The 21,112-nt window shown below is 41.7% G+C and overlaps 1 protein-coding gene across 1 annotated transcript; it reads left to right on the plus strand.

The window, feature by feature from the left end:
- Positions 1-2,139: 2,139 nt before the first annotated feature.
- On the plus strand, positions 2,140-3,598 carry LOC115763930 (acylglycerol kinase, mitochondrial). The gene is made up of 3 exons (XM_030706721.1): positions 2,140-2,318; positions 2,378-2,501; positions 2,564-3,598. The coding sequence occupies exons 1-3, from the start codon at positions 2,221-2,223 to the stop codon at positions 3,569-3,571; spliced, it is 1,230 nt and encodes a 409-aa protein (XP_030562581.1). The 5' UTR covers positions 2,140-2,220; the 3' UTR covers positions 3,572-3,598.
- The last annotated feature ends 17,514 nt before the right edge of the window (positions 3,599-21,112 follow it).

Genomic DNA, 21,112 nt, shown 5'->3' on the forward strand with positions numbered 1-21,112 from the left:
TAGAAATTAGGACCAACTGTTAATACTTTTAAAGAAATAAATAAAGAAATTTTCAAACAATAGACTGGTAATAAGCAATACTGAAACAGATATATCATCTAACGATTATATTCATCGGAAAATTAAATCCAGAAATAAGGACTTGTGGATATCCCACACTTATATAAGACAGAAAAGTCCTGTAGTAAGTCTGATGGAGGCGTCTAGAATGAAGGGTCTCCAATCCGAAAACATTATGCATATACTGATTGAATATCCCAGAATTAAGTTTATTTATAGTGAAAATAGTAGTACTTCCACTATAAGATGACGCCTTCATGACTTCATTTCACTTCAATCGTTAAGTACTCCCCCGTCAGACCTAGCAGTGACTTCATTGGACTAGTTAACGCGTGCCCCTTGCACGTATTTACTTAGTGCTTTACAAGTAACCCCCACATGTGCTAACAATTACAGTCATGGTTCTGACGAACCGAATGGCTCAGTTCAGCGTCCTGATCGCCATTCTTCTGTAATTTCTTTCCCAACTATTATAATCCCATAGATTACAATGGTTTATTTTAACATAAAAACAAGTAAGAGGTTCCAACAGGGAATACTCGACTTAAGGATACACCGAACCCTCTTATTCCAACACCAAATGCAGCACGCGCTACGCGCTCTTTTGAAGTAATAAGGATATATTAAAAACAAATATGTTTCATGGCGGGGTTCGAACTCGTCTGTAATCAACAGCCACATCAGCCAAAAAAAACACACCATGCCACTTGCCACCACCTCCGCACAACAGCCACACCTATCATTGAGCCTTATTGAAAAAAAAAACGAATCAAAATAGCAGCACAGAAAACAATACTGTCGAATTCGAAGCAGACGCACGTTTGCGTCGCAAACACGTGCGCAGTCAAAATACCGATAAGCAAAACAAAAACCGATCTTAATGAAATTTACTACAGTATGTCTTATTGTACCATAAAATATTTGTGTATTCTCGAAATCTATATTGCATTAAAATTGTGGCTTAAATTGGTGGGTAATTATTTATCCAATCTATTAAAAAAACAGGATTTGGATATCGATTATTATCGATAAGTTTGAAAAGGATTTCAAGTTTCTAGCTCTTATAGGTTCAGATATCCTTGCGTTCATATATACGGACAAACGAACAGACAGACGGACATGGCTAGATCGACTCGGCTGTTGATGCTGATCAAGAACATATATACTTTATGGGGAAGGAGATGCTTCCTTCTGCCTGTTACATACATGTGCAAAATTACAATATACCCTTTTTACCAATTTTCAATGGGTTCAGGGTATAAATACTCACAAAAATTTATATTTTTGTATGTGGAGAAATGATGTAAATTTTAACATCTGCAATATATTACAATAGACATTTAGGAAATCTCATTTTAAGCGCAGAAAATGAAATTAGTTTTTAAAATGTTCCGGGCTCCAGGACTTTCCGTTAAATCAACAACAAAACGTTGTTCAGCCTCAAGGCCAGCATTCTGCACAAGTGAAGTCAAACATCGATTTACGCTGAGAGCCGGCCACCGAGACATCAACAACAATAGATTGAGCAGAACGCCTACTCACCATTACAGGCTTTATCGTAGACGCAACTCATATAATTTTTACACATTCCTGCAAACAGTATTATCGCCTTCGCGTGGGAATGTAAAGGCGATGAGAAATTTGTCGTTCTCAATTTTGTAAAAATCAAGCAGATTTATATTATCTTATTATATGGCACTACCTATCTTTATATATATATTGTTTATGGTTTATGGTATAACGTAATGTTGAAAAAAATTATTTAGTCTCAAGACCAGCAGTAATAGATGATTTAGATGTTCATAACAAATGAATTCATATATACAGAATAGCAAATCTGCAACAATCTATGAACTAAGGGTTCACAATAAATGTCACTTACACACAGTGTGCGTATTCCTTTGGCTTGAATACTCTTGCCTGCTGTAATTAATCATCATATCAACATATGTAGCTACATTGTTTTGTTTTTGCTGTGTTTTAGAAACGTAGGAAAGAAACGGAAACAAACATGTGCAGCATGTTTCATTTCATTAGTTTTTAATTCTACGCTATAGAGTTATCAAATTGTTAAATTCAACAAAAATTAATTTTTGAACAACAAATTTAGAGCTGTGTTAAGACTTTTTATAATCCTATTTAATTAAGAAAATTATAAGCATGAATGTGCTTATGACAATTAAAAATAACTGGAAGAAAAGTCTCTTATTATCCTGCGTCGTCGGATATGGGGTCTCAACTTTAAAAACTAATATAGAGTACGTGAATGATTCCAAAAATAATGAATTTGAAAATACATATAACTATATTGTTTCAGAATTAAGCGCTATATGAGCAAGTTCTCAACTGATGTTGCCGTTTTTGGTCAAAATTCCGAATCACCGAAAAATGTTCTTGTTATTATAAATCCGATCGCAAATAATAAAAAGACCGAAAGTTTGGTAAAGATTATGAATCCTAAAATAACATAACTATAATTATATTTAATGGATTTTATTTTCAGTTTAAAAAGTATTGCGAACCCATATTACATTTAGCTGGATTCTCTGTTGAAATACTTCGAACGAACCACATTGGACATGCTAAAGCATATGTCGAAGAAATGAATACATTACCTGACGCTATTGTTGTAGCAGGAGGAGATGGTACAAAGTCCGAGGTTATTACCGGTCTTTTGCGTCGACATGGAGATGTCTGTCCCGTTTCCCTACTTCCCCTAGGCCGCGAAAAGCAATCTTTATTCAAGAGCTTTAAAATAACCAGTAAAAATGATGTTGAATATGTGACAAAATTGTCAAACGCTCTAATGCCTTTGCTAAAAAATCAATTTAGGTACGCTGATGTAATCCAATATGATGTTCTCTCCAATGACGCTAGCGATGGCAATGCTAACTTAAAACCGATTTTCGGATTGCATGGGTTATCCTGGGGCATCTTAAAAGATATTGACTCCTCGAAGGATAAATATTGGTATCTTGGTCCGCTTAAGCACTATATGGCTGCGTTTTTAAGATCGTTTTCCGGTAGCTCTGATTGGGATTTAGAGACTGATTATGTATACACACCTCCGTGCCGTGGCTGCAGTAACTGCTATGTTCAAACAGAAAATGCTAGCAATACAGGTTTTTTCGTGAGTAAACTTGTCAAACCTCAAAACCTAAATAAGGTTTCGACACAAAAACAAGTTAAAAACGATAGCTGCGCTACCAATCTTCATGGTTTTATAAAGTCCAACCAAATTAATATAACCCTTAATCAAAATGATGAAAACTTTGCAGAACTGGAGAGCAAATTCATAAGCTCCTTACAGCCGGGATGGGACTTTATTAAGAATATTCCGAACATTACCAAAAAAACCATTAAACCCAATTTGATACTTAAAAGCAGAACGATCAAACTTTACCCATCAGATAGTACTTCCCCAATATTCTATTCTATCGATGGGGAGGAATATGAACCCCGCCCCATTCAAGTATCCGTTGTTCCTAAAGCTATTAAAGTATTTTGTTAATTCAATGTTGAAGTTTATTTTATGGAATGTAAAAATAATTTATTATTTTATAATTAGTATTTCATTATGTATTCACAGCAAAAGTTTATTGCAATTTCTTTCCAATTCCATTGTGAAGCGGAAGTACCATGAAAAATTGATTATTATAGGTTTATCCACAAAATTATGGCGGATTTTCGGGGTTCACCTTTTCGGACACTTCCGACTGGACTGACTATTCAAATGTTTATCTATTAAGAGAGATAACGAGTTATTCGACTTCCTATTCAATCCGTTTTCTGGGGGCTCGGTCATACACAAATCATCTATCGTTGACGAATTAATCCTACGGCGGATACTAAAGTGCCAAAACAATAAATGACCACCGAAGCAACGAAAAATTGTATTTCAGAATCCCGATAATAATATTTTGAGCTTTAAAATGATAATTCTTAATATTGATTGCCATGATAATATAAAATGTTTAAGGGCGCAGCCTGGAAGAAACATATTCCCTTGCCGAATAAAGGAGTCAGCTGAATCTCGAGTGATATCACTAACCACACAACATTTCCCTTCAAAAGGGAAACAATGCGAACGGTCATGTGATGGCCACCAGAAAAAGATGACTGCTGACGATGTTATGAATTACACCGAATTCTGTTTTTACACGGTAAAAAAAAACGCCGAATATCTAATAGCCTTGCAGACCCAACCTTTTTATAATGTTAATAGTGCTTTGCCCGTATCTAAAAAGCACAGGGAAAATAGTTAATGCCAAGTTTGGTAAGATGTCTTAAAAAACAAAAAAGGTTTTTTTTACAAAATACTAGTTTTCGACCGATCATTCCTATGGCGGCTATATGATATAGTGGTCCGATCTTAATAGGATTTTGCATGTATATGAGGAGCATAGTAAAACTATAAATGCCGAATTCGGTCAAGATATCTGGATAAACAAAATGTTTTTTCATATAAAAACTTAATTTTCGACCGATCGTTCCAATGGCAGCTATATGATATGGTGGTCCGATCTTAATAGGATTTTGCATGTATATGAGGAGCATAGTAAAACTATAAATGACGAATTTGGTCAAGATATCTGGATAAACAAATATGTTTTTCATGCAACAACTTTATTTTCGACCGATCGTTCCTATGGCAGCTATATGATATAGTGGTCCGATCCAGCTGGTTCCGACATATGTACTGCGGGCAACAGAAAGATGGACTTCTGTTTCATAAAGATAGCTATAAACTGAGAGACTAGTTCGCATAGAAACAGGCAGACGGACATGGCTACATCGACTTGGCTGTTGATACAGATCAAGAATATATATTCTTCATGGGGCCGGAGATGTCTCTTTCTATGCTTTACATATTTCACGACATAATTATAATACCCTCTGCAAGGGTATAAAAAAAGATATGCACTCTAAGTTTTAAACTTTAAACTTGAAGTAATAAAGATATATAAAAAAAAAATGTTCTGGCAGGGTTCGAACTCGCAACTGACCGCATTACTTGCTGACGACTACTCAACAGCCACACCAGCCAAAAAAAAAAAAAACGACGACTCACGACAGACCGCACCACTTGTTATGCCTCTACTCAACAGCAATAACAATAATTGTGTTTTATTGAGAAAAAAACGAGTTAAAATAGCAGCACAGAAAACAATCACAATTGCAATGCTGCAGATAGAATTCGAAGAAGACGCGCATGAATGTGTGTGTACATGTATACAGAAATTCTTGCAATTTGCGCTAGCTGCCCCATCCAATTGCGCAGCAAAACATAACTTTGATTTTTTCGTAACCGCTCTTAATGAAATTTTCTACGATATTTCTCATTGTACCATAGAATATTTGTGTATTCTCAAAAAGTCAATTGCATTTCAATTGTGTCAATTGTGGCTATATGATATAGTAGTCCGATCTAGCCGGTTCCGACATAGGTACTGTGGGCAAGAGAAATAGGCAAGTTTCATAACAACTGAGAGACTAGTTCGCATAGAAACAGACGGACGAATCGGCGGTCGATACTGATCAAGAATATGCAAACTTTATGGGGTCAGTCCTTCTATGCGCTACACAATTCGAGACAAAATTCTTATAGCGTCTGCAAGGGTATAAAACGAAGTAAAGTAGCAGTACAATTACTATTGGAATGGGATTTATATAATTCCATAAAGAAGCGCATGAATGCATGTGTGTAACATACATGTATTTTTATTATCACCGGGCAGTATGCTGCTCTCGATTCTGAATTAAGACTAAAAATACAAAGATGTAAAAGCTAAAAGTAAACCCAAGAACTCCGGCTGCAGAGCGCTGCTGTTGCTATGACCAAGAAATGCAGCGTAGGTGCCTCGTGCAGGTGACCTAGTTTCTTACCGGATGTTTCGCAATGCACTGTTGCTGACCGCTGGGCCCGCTATTGCCCATTGCGCTTGTCGCTGACCGTCGAAGTCGCTGCGTGAGTGCTTCCCTATGGTAGCGGGCAGTATTCGGTTTACTACTCCCAAAGTGCGACCGTCCTCGACTGCACCTAGACTTCCCACCAATTCCGTGATTTCGCGAGTGTCTCATCGCTTTCTGATGTACTGGCTTAGGAAGATGAAACCACAAACCAGAGTGCAAGCCGAATGCTGCCCCAGTTCTGGAGATAGAGAGTTTCGTTTGATGGAAACAGCAATCAAAGCTCGATCTAAGATTTTGTGCAGGAAGCAGCACCAATATCGATGCCCATGGAGGAAAATTCTAAGAAGTTTTAATACGCTCTTGACGGGCAAGGCTAGGGATAGGAATTGGCTGCATGTGAGTCAATAGAGAGGCGATAGTTGGCCAGTTATGAGAAAGGCGTTGCTCGATAAACTTCGTGGTCCGCGGTCTTAACATGACCGGATGCACGAGCTACTACAGCGTGAGAAAAAGTTTGGAGAAGGAGCGGAAGATAATATTTAAGCCATGCGACAAATAGCGTCTCGGCTACAGAAAAACATCTGACAAAAATAATGAAAAAACGTCTGAGAGAAAACGTTGCCAGATACATGATGGACATCTTCGCGGACAATCAGTTCAGGCTCACTCATGATTTGAGTACCAGTGGCGGCATCCTCGTGATAAAATGTTATCAGGCATCAGCTGGGACGGCACATGATGCCTGGTCATGCCTTTGGTGCGTTCCTGGATTTGTAATACTCTGTTGGAAACTAAAACGGTTTTAAGTCAGTCCAACAATGATATTTGTCTTGGATCTGAATGTTTGCGGCGACGTTGTTGATTAACTTCGAAATTGTGGGTGCTGCAAAGAGTTCAAGCTTCGGGATCATTATCGTTTTTAGGCACAACAGATACAACATAGAAGCGCCATGTGCAGCCGTGCTTGCATTACAAAACCCTTGTGTCTCAAAATTTGCTATAAGCATCATAGCAAATCGTAGAAATTTAAGACTGCTAACAAATAAAAATGAAGAGAGCTAAGCCCAAACTGGATGCAATGACTTCGGTAGGCTTTCGTGGCAGTTGACCTTCTCCTTCCAAAGTACTTGAAGAAAAATGTTCAGCTTGGTGAGATTAATCATAGCGGTCTACGATCCTTTGCCAATATGCTTCGTTTCGTCCCTGTGCCGATGGGTATTATTTCTGAAAATTTAAAGAGCAAATTAGCAGAACTGGGGTTTCAGGCTAAACGCAGCGCTTTAGCAATGATGGTGCCGTCGTTGAACTCCATTAGTAGAAACTAGGGAGAGCCCAATCTCACTCCGATTCACCCCCAAGAGCGGCAGGCTTGTTCGAACATCATTTCCGTATTGGAAAATTGGCTTTTGCTAACAGCTGCTTTACATAATGACGAATTTGACTCTATGGAATCACCTCCAGAGAACAAGTCGACATAGAAGTCCCGGCGGAAAGTCTTGGCAGCCAGCGGAAAAATGTGCTCCTCGTCGTAGAGTAAAAAACTGCGTTCTTAGCACCGTATCTGAATGACGAAATCTAACCTGTGTGTTGAAGATCTTTGACTGAGTGGATGAGCCCACTAGCAGCACATCATTTAGATATGCACTTATTGTCGACTTAGCGGATCCGTCAAAAACGACCTTCTATTTGTTGCCGTGCTGTCCTGCTTCTCCACGCAGTGATGCGGCAAATAAAACTGCATTCAATCGTCTTAGAGCGAGATGGCAAGAAATACCCAAAGCATCGAAGCTAGTTATCGTAGGTAGACGCATGGAATATTGGCTTAAGTTGAGGAGTCTAGAGCCTTGCAAAAATAATTGAGAGAGAGAGTCTTCATCAGAAAGGATAAGTGCGAAGCACTTTGATGATGCAGGAGAGCGAAACCTCTGCTGGGAGAATATCCGCCATGGCTAATCCACCCGAGTTTCGTCTGCTGGAGTCTCGGCAAGCTATTCTCCATGTGAATCTGACCAACACAAATGAGCTCGAAAAAAAGACCAGCGCCAAATAGTCAGCGAGCTTGGTGTTCTTGCAAATTTTCCAACCGGTAAATGTTATCGTGCGCATTACGTCGGTTGAAAATGCTGTGCGTTTCGCCAATGTCTTCAGGGCTTCAGGTGCTAGATCAAAGGTAGTGGAAACGAAAGTTGATGAGATTTGAGGCAGCGTAGACGGAATATGAGAAGTGGTGCTTATATTGACAATGCCTACAACGGCCTGATCGGCACTTCTGCAAGCTATGGCCCTGTTGGAAGTAATTTTAGCAAAGGTGCATACGTTTTGTACGGAGGCAAAATGCAGTGCCGGTAGTTTCGAGCACATATAAGTTTGTGTGTAACATATTGTTAGCTCTAGAGCACCGAACAGCAATGTGTGTGCGTGTGTGCACTTGGTTGGCGTTTTTTTTGAATGCGGGAATGTTTGTGTTTAGCACTTAACTGCACCAAACAGTTTTCTTATTATTGAGCCGCTGTATAATAACGCGTAATACAATGCGTTCATTTTTGCATTCATTTTTTCGATGCAAGAGGGTGTGTGTGTGTTTGACTGCGACGGAGTTCTATACGAGAAAATTTTATAAACGCAAGAAAACAATAGAAACAAGTAAGAGGTTCTATTCGGGAGCTTCCGACTATGGAATATCCAATCCAACACCAAATAAATTGAAAAAAAAAGGATCCCCTGGCAGGGTTCGAACTCGAAATTGACCGCATTACAAGCGTCGTCTCTACTCAACTGCCACACCAGTAAAAATACTTTCACCAGTAGGGCTCGAACTCGCGACAGACCACACCAATTGCTATGCCTCTATTCACCAGCCACACCAATAATTAAGTACTTATGATAAAAAAACGAACTAAAATAGCATTACAGAAAAAAGTCGCAATTACCATGCTGTTAGAATGCTATGCAGACGCGCATAAATGTGTGTGTGTACATTTATACAGAAATTCTTGCTGCTGCCCCATTCAATTGTGCAGTTGCATATAACTTTGGTTTTTTCTTAACCGATCTTTATGAAATTTTCTACAGTATATCTTATTGTATCATAGAACATTTGTGTATTCTGAAAAAGTCAATTGCATTTAAATTGTTGCTTAAATTGGTTGGCAATAAAAGTTGGGTTATTAACTTGATTTATAGCTCTGTGGTGGTAGCGGGGAGGTGGCGATAGGTATAAAATAAAAGATACTTGACATATATATAATATTCTTGAAGCAACATATCATGTTTGGTGACTCTAGCTCTTATTATTTACTCAATTTGCTCAAAAAACAGGATGTCGATATCGATTTATATCGATTGCTTTGAAACGAAGTAAGTTATCGATTATCGGAAACAAACTCGATCTGCGCAGGCACTAGGAGCACCTAAATCTAAAATTTCAAGTCTCTAGCTCTTATAGGTTCTGAGATCCTTGCGTTCATACATACCGACGGACGGACAGGCAGACGGACATAGCTAGATCGACTCGGCTATTGGTGCTGATCAAGAATATACATATATACTTTATGGGGTCGGAGATGCTTCCTTCTGCCTGCTACATACATTAGCATTTTGCACAAATACAATATACCCTTTATACCCATTTTCAATGGGTTCAGGGTTTAAAAATCACGTCGTGGTCGCGAAGGACGAGTTTTTGTGACATATTCGAAAGAACTCCACTTGAAATCGCTGGAACAGGACTTGTTCCACTAAAGTTAACATAACATTCTTTGTCACATTAAATGTTATTCTTGATTTCACTCAGGATCCTGTCGAGGATTTGTGACAGGGACCGGCCAACTTAGTTTCCAAACAGAGCTATGGACTCGGTTGGCTGAATTAGAGGCAGGATTCGCGTAATCCGCGGAACCCAAGGCGATAACAAAACACCCCGAATCGGAAAGGCGCCTTAAGGTAATTAAGAGGTACTACTCCATTACGCTCTATTTCGGTCGGGGGGGCCTCCAGTGGAGAAATCCCCGGATCGTTAACGATGCGACTCAGAAAAGCGCCAATAAGATGCTCGATCAGGAATCGGAAGCACTAACTAAACAGCGCCACGAATGCAACCACTGTGAAAAAGAGGACAATTTAGTGAAGCAAAGGTACCAAAGACTCCTGACGATACAACAAGATGTCGACGAGCACTTGGAAGAACTGATCCGAATAAGTGCAATTGATCCATCCCGCACAGCCCGCTAATCGTTCTAGTAAAGAAAAAGACCTGGAAGTGGCAAATGTGCTAAGCAGAGGCTTGTATCAGTGGCAAGCGATGCCTTTTAGCTTATACTTCGGTTGTGTCCCTTTCCAAAGGGCCGGCGATTGCATCCCTGCATTAGCGTAAATAGAAGATAATGTCATCATAGGCACAACAAAGGAGGAGAAGCGTCCCGATGAAAGAGGCCAACCTGAGACTGAATAAAAAGAAATATTCTTTCGGAATGCGGTGGTATACCTAAGACTCGTGGTGAGCAGCGAGGCTATCCGAACAGACCCAGCAAAAGTGTTGGCAATCCGGAGGTTGAGCGCGAATGAATGGCAAAGCGTTGCGACAATGTCTGGGAAGGGCATCGGGGTACCGGCTGTCTGCGCTGCATTTTGCCTCATTCGTGCAGCCGATGACCGCCTGAGGAAAGCTTTTAAAGGCGGATTCCAACTATTTGGCCCCGGATAAGAGAGAAGTTAAATACCGAGTGATATCCGAGGCAGAGTTCCCGAAGCGTAAGCTAATTGGTAGTGTGGCCTGAATCCATGAAGTTTTTTTTCAGTTATTACCTCTAGGAAATTATTCAACAATAATAAATAAATGAATGTAACATACAAAATATCCTGTAGTGTTGACAAGAAGAAAATGTGTAACAAAGCATATAAAAAAATTAAAATTGGATACACGAATATCGCCACACAAACCATACAGGAAGCTGAGACATCAAACAACCATACAAAAAGCTGCTCTGTAACAAACTAGATTGAGAGCGGCCACACCCCGAACTTTGAGCAAACGACAATATTAGAAAATTACCCCAAGCGGTACTCTTTTAAAATGCAACATAAATAAGAAACAGACACGAAAAATAGGGCCCACATATGCAGATATCTATTAACATTCTAAATCTAGTTTATAGGCACAAGTTGAACAGTTTAGTACAAAAGGATTATAAGATCGTAATAGAGAACCAATTTGTTAATAATGTAAATATATGTAATGTAATGCCCGTACTCGCCCTACCTGAGACGATCACCTGATCTCGTCTACCTCATTTTGGCCATTAGATAGTTTTCATCAGCCCGTGTCGGCTCTCATGCTCCTCTCCCTATCAATGGAAACTTAGGCGGACATTTTCTCTCTTTTTCAACAGGCGCAAATAATTATTTTCATATATTTATAATTATTGACAATTAGTCTTATTTCTTAATGCATTTTTGCAGGATTACTCCACCCAGCTATTTATCATTTTATGCTAGCTGACATTCCTTACACTTTAACAGGTGCATCTTATTATTTGTATTTTCTTATTGTTATTAATTTATAATTTTATGCAAGTGGACCTTCTCTCACTTCAGTGGGTGCGTATTATTCTTGGCATCATCTTATAATTATAATAATTGATATTAGTTTCTATAATTTTAATTTGTTTAAGGTATACATTTGTTTGTAACACTAAACTGAACAGGCGATGAAAGTATGGCCAGAGGTTATTGCAATAGATAAGGTCAATTATAAGGTTATCGTTGTACCAATTGAGCAACAAGTACCCATGCAAATAAACCTATAACTTGGTATGATACTATAATCAGTCGTGCAGCAGGTAAGTGACATATTAAATCGCCTCAATCTACCTTACCCTACCTATAGAGCTCTTTGGGTGTGGTAAGGGCGATAGAAAAGGATAATTGAGGGTATGTATGTACGTGTGTATTATTTGCCCAAGTACCAAATTTGTAACTTTTATATTTAATAGGCGGATGCAATAACATTTGGGATTAAGTTGCTGTGCGTCCTCCAAATTGCTGAGGTGACTCTCAGAGTTTTGATTTCGTCGTTTTAATGCTTACGATATTATGTTCTATTAGTTTTAGGTGCTATTTGGACCCTGTAATTTTTTCAATATGTTTGCGCTTAATAAATTTCGCCTTGTAATTTAGCACACCCGTTGTCGAGATTAAACATAAACTTTAATTTTATAACAGTAAGACCGATGACTTATGGCCGGCATACAAAGAAAACTTTAATTAGCTTGCGAGCATGGCACACCCGCCGTTAACCGCTCACAAATTCGAACTCCCTGTGGCCACCGTTGCTGCCCATATGGACACCTGCACTTTTAGGTCAACAGTCCAGTTGTAGGACATTAGAAGGGGCATGCGTTCCGCTCATTACCCTACAAGGTAATCTGGCGGGCAATATACATATACTCTCTCTCTCTCTCTCCTGAGCTGGGCGTTGCCACCCCTACAAAATTTGGGGCGCGCTAAGGTGTTTAGGGACCGCACAGATACATCGATAGACTTTAGTCGCAACATCGCCGAAAGATTCCCAACAACGCAAAGTTGTTGACTGGAATATTGGGAGCAATGGGCTCGAATTCGGATCTCCAGCCTCTGCCTGCGCCCAGCCTGGCCGTCCTACCCCTTTCCTTAAGCTGAGCCGCGCCCAACGTGGGGCACACCACGACCTTGTTCTATACTTGTATATCCTTGGCATGAAACACTCCTAGGGGCTTTCCTTGCAAGTCTTCTAGCAAGTACGAGTAGTTTAGTAGTCGAAGCCACCCCTGTCTGCGTGTGTATGGCGTTGCGTATGGACACTTATTTTTCTGGAAGGTAGAGGTTCCACTCGCCGAGATCTTGCTCCAGATACACCCTAATTGCCGAAAACACTGTACGATCAACTTGCTCGCTTGCATTGCTCAGTGGCGCGTAAACTGCAGTGCGCATAAGCGAGATGTCGAAAGCTGCGAGCATGTTTCGGTAAGTACCTGATATGAAGTGTACTGCATTGTCAGAGTGAATGACTTCGGGTACTCCAAACTTATAGAAGAGCTCGCCGAGCAAAAATTCCTCTACGTTGAGCCGTAGCCTCTCGCATCGCTTTCAAGAAAGTGAATTTTGACCCATTTGCATGTGAAGTTCGGTGCCTTGATTTCCTTACATGTCACGCACTGTCTTTCCCTAATCCTTTATCTGACTAGCCATGCCGGGTCTGTAAGACTGCCGACGTAAGGTCTCGAGTGTTTTTACGACACCCCCTTGGGCTCATCTACATCTCATCTACACGAGCCTTCGCTATTAAGCCGGCTGTCAAAGAGCTTGGCACCCACAGCTTCGACACGGTGCCTTCTAACACGTCTTCTAGGTGGACGGACCCCCCTCAACCTACAGGTCTGGTAGTTTGTCCTGATTCGAATGTACCTGTTTGAGCAACGCCTGATATTCCGCTGAATCGAGCTCGGGGGTCTCAAATTCGAGACCTTCTGAAACCTTGCCCATAGCTTTGACACTGCGCGATAGAGTGTCGGCTACCCATTCTCACTGCCGTTACGGTGCTCGGTGGTAAGGTCGTAGCCTTGCAGTTGCAATGACCAACGAGGTGATCTCCCTCTTAGGTCCTTCATGAACATCAGCCATTTTAAGCTTGCGTGGTCATCCCTTCTATATGCGGTCTAAACTTTTTATTGGACAGTATCGACGCAATGCACTCCTTTTCAGGGACGGCTGAAATTGGCTGAAAAGCTATGGGTCGTTCCTGATCATGAGACGCATCGCTCTGTACAAAGCAGGGCTTGGAAAAATTCGTGGTCAGAGCGGACTTCCACTGTTCAACGGCTTGTGCAACCTCGTCACTCAATACAAACTTGGCGCAATTTTTATACCCTGAACCCATTAAAAATGGGTACAAGGGTATATTGTATTTGTGCGAAAGCCAACTGTATGTAACAGGCAGAAGGAAGCTTCTCCGACCCCATAAAGTATATATATTCTTGATCAGCATCAATAACCGAGTCGATCTAGCCATGTCCGTCTGTCTGTCCGTCCGTCCGTCCGTCCGTCCGTCCGCCCGTCCGCATTTATGAACGCAAGGATCTCAAAACCTATAAGAGCTAGAGTCTTGAGATGTAGATGCTCCTAGCTCCCGCGCAGGTCGAGTTTGTTTCCGATAATCGATAACTTACTTCGTTTCCAAGCAATCGATAAAAATCGATATCGATATCCTGTTTTTGGGCAATTTTTGTAAATAATAAGAGCTAGAGCCATCAAAAATGATATGTTGCTTCTAGAATTGTATAGATATTTCAAGTATCTTTGATTTCATACCTATCGCCCCCTTCCGATACCACCCCAGAGCTATAAATCAAGTTAATAACCCAACTTTTATTGCCAACTAATTTAAGCCACAATTTAAATGCAATTGACTTTTTCAGAATACAGAAATATTCTATGGTACAATAATATATACTGTAGAAAATTTCACAATGATCGGTTAAGAAAAACCAAAGTTATATGCAACTGCGCAACTGAATGGGGTAGCAGCTGGGGTAGCAGCTGTCCGCTTCATCAGCCACTACTTTCTGCATCGCTGGCGATAGCGGGTAGGGTCTATCTTTGAATGGTTGGGCACCTTCCACATAGTCGCTAGTGTTCAAACTCCCGCTTTGCCGCCTCCAACTCTATGCTTTTTTCCCTAGACAACTTCCAGGAATCCGGCTCAATTTCGAGTTCTTCCTCTTCCGCATAGTGCGTCATCGACAATGCCAAGAGCCTTTCCCCTTGATGTTCTGTGGAGTTTAGCTTCTCGGAGCCCAAATGAGGATAAGTTAAATGCTTCCCAGAAATCAATCCCAAATTAGGCTCGCTATTTCCGGTAGGGGCAGATAAAAATCATTATTTTTTTAAGATGTTCACTCACCGGCGGCGAAAATGCCTCGCTCTGGATACCTTCTCGCTATTTTGGGATGGCGCCTGTTCGCGGTCCTGGCATGATGGGTATCGACGGCATCGGCGCAATGTTAGGCTCTTCGGCGTGGCTCCTTGGAACATCAATGACGCCCTCCATAATTTTTATGAAGCCTGTTCACATCTCCTCGCGGATGGACTCGCTGAAGGCAGGGCATGCAGATATGTCTGGTGGGATTGAGCTATCGCTGCGTTTGCTGCAGATGTGAGCATTGACTTCTTCGTCGGTTTTTTGGGAACTTTATGTCTACCAGATGACCCTCCGCCTGGACCTGTTTCTCAGAAAATTCCCGGAAATTTATTAGCGTTCGCACTTTACCTCCTGACGGGCGCGTAGGTGGCAGTGCCGACGCTCCGTCAGCGTCAGGAGCCAAGTCCGACACCTGTTTCTCAGCCATACTAATCTCTTACGACCACTGTAGTCCTATCCTCTTAAATAAATAAAAACCCACGAACAAAAGAAGAATAAATAAAATGTCGACCACAGAAATAAGTCCCAAATATTATTTTTTTAAGTTTTTCTTAATTTTTATATACTTCGGTGGGGAGAAGACAAACACCTAACCTAACACAGGCTAGCTTGTGGGCAGTGGACAACATTTAAGCATTCGTCAAATGCTCGGTCAAACTGACAAACGGCATCCATGGAACGCTACATTGAAGTCAATTTGGTTTCTGTCTCATTTCTGACCCCTTGGGGCATGCTGTGTGACAGGTGCGGTGCAGGATCGAATCCTGGGTCACCAGGCTCCAAAGCTCATATATCTACGGCCAGCACATAACAAACGTCAACAGAGAGTGAGACAAAACAAATAAAAACAATAAACAAACTCTTAGAAAACCTACCCTTATATCACAATTTATTATAGGTTATTTTGGCGACTACCTGGTTACGATGGACAGTCGCATACGTGACTTACCGCCAGCACTTACGACAAGAAAAACTTCCCATGCTCACGGATATTCTGGCTGAATATCACGAATCCCTGGCTGACTCGTGCCAAATAAGACATCAGCTATGTGGGTCCTAAAGCCAAGTGAGACGTTTCTCTGTACCTGTATTGATATTTTTATTTATTTTTTTGATTCACATACCGACTTCAAAGAAGCCGTGTGCTTATTCAAATTTGGGCGCCATGTTGTGGCAGAACTGCTCGCTTCTTTTTGGACCGCGCCAGCTGGCTCATCGGTTCTCTGGGTGTTGTCCCATCTCTGGCCCGCAGTCCGCCCAATCGATATCAATAAGCTTCTTCTGTAGCAAAACAGACCTACACAACACAATCCAAAACGAACCACAACATCGATAAGAAGTATCGATAGGAAGTGTTGTAAATGTCGCTACACTGTCTTTAGTCCTCCTAGTATTAACGCATGTGCGTATCCGGAACGACCTATCTGACCTTCAGCGGTTCCTGCCAGAGTTCGTCTTAACACACACGCAAACTACTGCTGGGATTGTTAGCATGTTATCGGCTCTCAATAGACTTCGCTTTAGGTTAGAAAAAGGGTTATGTTGAGCACCGGCTAGCCACGGCTCCCGAGTTTAGGTTAATAGGAAATGAAAAGAATTAGCAGACATTCTTTATAAGCATCATTTTTTTCACATTTTCTTCCTTGTAATTATTACGCACTACCCTACTCTGCCGTACTGTCTGGTGTACTAGCGCTCCGCTACCCGTTGAGGTTTGTGTTTGTCCCTTTGTCCTCTTCGACACACGTCTACTCACTTTGATCTTCACCGCAAAAGTGCCGATACACTCGCAGGCGCTTACCTCGGCTCAACTTCACCTTGGAGCTTTACCTCTTCGCCACCTAACTGAAGTTGCGCTCTCGAAGACGGTGTTGAGCAGTCGATCAGATGCGACGACCGGCGATTAAATTCAAACTTAATTCCAACTGGGCACCTTGACCTTAACTAGCTTCAATATATCGGCTTGCCTTAACTGCCCTTAATATTAATACAATGCCTATATACTTAGCTATACAATGCTTATACCCCATAACTTTTTTTATTATGAACTGTGGGATGGCTACCTTAGTGGACGCCTAACTTAATTGTCTTGTTACGGCAGCATCAGCTGTCCAGCGCCGCCAAATTTGACGGTCCCTATCGAGTGGTCAAAATCAAATCCCCCAACACCATGCGCATGATGACTGATGACGAAGAAGAGAAAGCAGGACCTATGGACGAAGTGAGAGTGACACTCGTCGCCTAGCGTAATCCCTGTAATTTAGATTAGACTATCACTAGTAGCGTAGCTAGAATAGGCTTAGTAGAATGTGAGACGCACTGTGAGGATAGGGTATTAATAACTAAGCAATGGATAAGTTAACGAATAAGTTGAACTTACAGATGGACTCAGAAAATATTTGGATCTCTTCGGACGAGGACGCAATCAGCGGGAATACCGAGTCTTTCCCCGGACCTGGCGCAGGAGGCCGCCAGCGCGACCCTCGCCAGGGGCGTGACTTTTATAGTAGAAGACAGCCGCAAGAGCCGCCTTGCCGGTTCCGTCACAATCCGTACTCCCGACGGACAAATATAATGGAACGTTTGGACGGGATGGTCATGCTGATGGCCGTCGAGGTGACGAGCATGTTCGTCGAAACTCCGTTTTCGCGGAATTCGCCACCGTACGCGGAAGAGCCCCCGTCTTCCCCGCTGTCATCTCCCTCGCTGAAACGACAGCCCCAACAGCCGCAGCGAGATAGACGATCCAACGGACGAGGAGGAATTCCTACCGCTCGAGACGGGCGGGCACACGACATCAGTGCCAGAATCCGGGACGATGGTGTCGGCAGGAACGAGAATTTCCTCTTCGGCCCCGGACGTCGAGTCGTCATCGGTGGAGGTAGCACGCGAAACCCCAGTAGGAACCGCCGCCGCTTCGCCAACCACTGTTTGGAGGTAGACCCGCATAGCTCATTTCCTCGGATTACTTTACCCTATCTGCCAAATGTCCCCGAGGAGGGTAGTGGACCCCGATCTGGCCTCTCAAAACGTGGAGGAGTGAGCACAGGAGAAGGCCCCTGCGGAAAAAGCCGGCGGAACCGTCACCGTCGTAAAACGGCCACCCGGGGTAAGCGCCGACGAGGTGGAAGCCAGCGACAACCCAGCGTCGAGGGAACGCCGGTACCGATCCCCAAGAAGTCTCGCCCGGAACCCGAGACGATTGGAGAACCGCAGCGTCAAGAGGGTCCAGCCCGGGAAGGATAACCGTAGTTGCGGAGCAGTGGCCACTCCTCCAGGTGGAAATTCCGATCCTTGGGGGGCGCCAATTGCCGTCTGCCAGATGGTCACAGAGGAGCAACAGATCAGAGACGAGGACGCGATACCCCCTCTCGTACTCATAACACGCGCACCGGCACCTGGAACTACTTCCCGAAAGGAGATGGAGGAGGCATGGTTCGGGAGGGAAGACGCGATGCCGCCGTTAGTGGTCAGAGGAGGCAAAAAGGGTACCGCCTACGTTGCCTCTTAAGCCGAGGAGAACGATCGACGTTTTACCCGCAGGTACCTCCGAGATCCCACCGATAGCGAGCTGTGGGCGGACATTGTGGACTTGTTCGACGGAATCGACGGGTGGGACACTAGCCTGTAGTCTGTGCTCGACGAGGAGGCGGACGTGAATTCAGAGGCAGCCCGGCCGACTGCCAGTCCCTAGGCCGCGCCGAGGAGTCCGACGACAACAGAGACCGCCAGAAACCCCTTCTCTGATTCCGCCCCCTGGGGGTGGAAGATATTTCCGCGCGGAGATATCGATCTGCCTGGGCCGATATCGACGAACCCGTTTCCGGGTGACATAAGGCAGCCAAGTGTACACCGTCACGGTAAAAGCAAAAGGCGACGTAACCTAAAGCGTAGTCTATCGAGAGAAAAGGCTTCATTACTTCGCATATGATAGCAATTTCTTTCCTAACCTAAAGTGTGGTGTATCGAGAGACGAGGCTTCATTATGTCGCTTATAATAACAATTCCAGCAGTAGTTTGCGTGTTTGTTGAGACACCCCTGGCAGGAACGCTGAAGGTCAGCTAAATCGTTCCGGATACGCGCAGGCGTTAATACTAGGTGGACTGAAGAAAGGGTAGCGACGTTTAAAACACTTCCCCTCTCCCTAAACCCTCCTTCCCAGCCACTAGTAAATGGCTTGTAAACTTGCTGGACCGGGTAAGACTGTGAGTCATATTCCGGCCAGTAGATCCTTTACAAAATTAACAAAAAAAAACGCTATAAATCCACTTTACCTTTCCAGATCGGGTCCCGGTTCCGTATCCGCCCTACCTGAGACGATCACCTACACTCGTCTCCCTCATTTTGTGTCCCTTCATCAGCCCATTTCGGCTGTAATGCCCCCTCTCCCCACCATTCTACATTTCTCCGGCCATTGTTTTCCTTCAAAATGTGCGTATAATTAAATGCATTTTCTTATAATTAGTAACAGTTAAAGTTTCTTATTAGATTCTATTTTTACAATATATCTCAAATCATTCAGGAAATTTATTATTTTATGCCAGCGAACATTTCCTACACTTTAACAAGTGCATATAATTATTGTATCCTCTTATTGTTATGGTCAGTTGACATTAATTTATAAAATTAAAATTTTTTTACAGAATACCTCCACTCTTCAAAACTTTTTTCAACTTCACTTTAACAGGTGGGTAATAAACTTTGCATTATCTTATAATTGTAGACAATTGATATACATTTCTCATTGCAATTTTTTCAGGATATCTTTACTGCTTTTTATAATTTTATACAAGCGAACATTTCTTCTCAGCTCCACCAAGTACGTGTAATTATGGGTATAATCTTGTAATTATTGACCAGATATAAATTTCTAGTTTCACTTTTTTTTTTACTGAGTATATTTATTTAACAAATGAAACTGGACAGGCGACAAAAATACGGCCAGAGCTTGTTTACATTCGCCGCAAAAAAATGGAATGAGGCAATTATGAGGCAATCGTTGCACCGATTTAGGAACAAGTACCCACAGATACTTAGAACCGGTAATGTCACGATTATCAGTCGTGCAGCAGGTGTAAAATGGTCTCAGACACCCACCCATGGGGCTCACTCGATGCGATGAATCTTGATAGGATTAAAACGCTGTTTGTATGGTTGTATGGGTGTATGGTTAGTGGCGCAAGTCATTGACTTGTACAAGAAGTACATAGCTGCACGCTAATGCAACTATATATGCATGAGTACGCTCTTCCTCTCTGACAATGTTAGCTTTAACATAATTATGCTGGGTACGCTCTCCCTCTCCAACTATGTTAGCTTTAACATAATTATGCTAAGTCGAATATGAAAGCTACTATAAGCTCATTTGAACTCAATAAAGAACACTTTAAAAACTGAAGTCAAATCAGCAAGCTTGTTTAACATATTTATACTGAATCTTGTTTTAATTGGATTTATTATTATTTCTTTTGTTAGTCAGAATAGGTGTATGTAGCTGTCTGGTAGATGCGGTAACTAAACGTTATGTCGGTTACTGGTTCGAGTCTAATATGAAATAAAAATATGTTGTATCCCATCCGATCGGCTGCAAAATCACTTTCAAAGAACTTTTACAACTATCTTAAAAAAGAAACATTTGAGATTTTCCACCCTTGCATTGCATAAAATAAAGGTCAAAGGTTGTTAGTGCGAATTAAATTAAAATTTCGTCCGAGTATTAAAACTTGATGAATGTGTCAACATTTGCGGAAAAAATTTATAAACACTGTTTTATTACCATCCGATCATCATTAAACATTTTTTTTCTTAAGCTATCGGATGAAAAAAGGCAAGAGACTGAATGAACCGAAGTTTTTTCAAAAAATTAATGAAAAAGTCTTGAAAATACCAGAATTCACATATTAAATTAATATTGTGTATAATGCACGATCATGCCCGGAAGCTCTAGTATTTTTATCAAATGCATTTCAAGGCATTTTTCAGTGTTTGTATTGTCCGTATTCCTTCTGCTGCTCTTCTTTCTAAAATTTCAGAAGGCTAACGAGAAGCTCCACAATATATAATTGCAAGAATTCATTTAAAATAATGCAATGTATAGAAAATGCATGCATATCTATGTATTTACATACTACTAAATCTTTTTATTCACTTTTTTAACGCATTCACTGTATTTTAAGCTAAAACAG

The sequence above is a fragment of the Drosophila novamexicana genome, unplaced genomic scaffold, assembly GCF_003285875.2.
Source record: "Drosophila novamexicana strain 15010-1031.04,08,12 unplaced genomic scaffold, DnovRS2.1 tig00000796-arrow-arrow-pilon, whole genome shotgun sequence".
In the NCBI taxonomy this organism is placed as follows: domain Eukaryota; kingdom Metazoa; phylum Arthropoda; class Insecta; order Diptera; family Drosophilidae; genus Drosophila; species Drosophila novamexicana.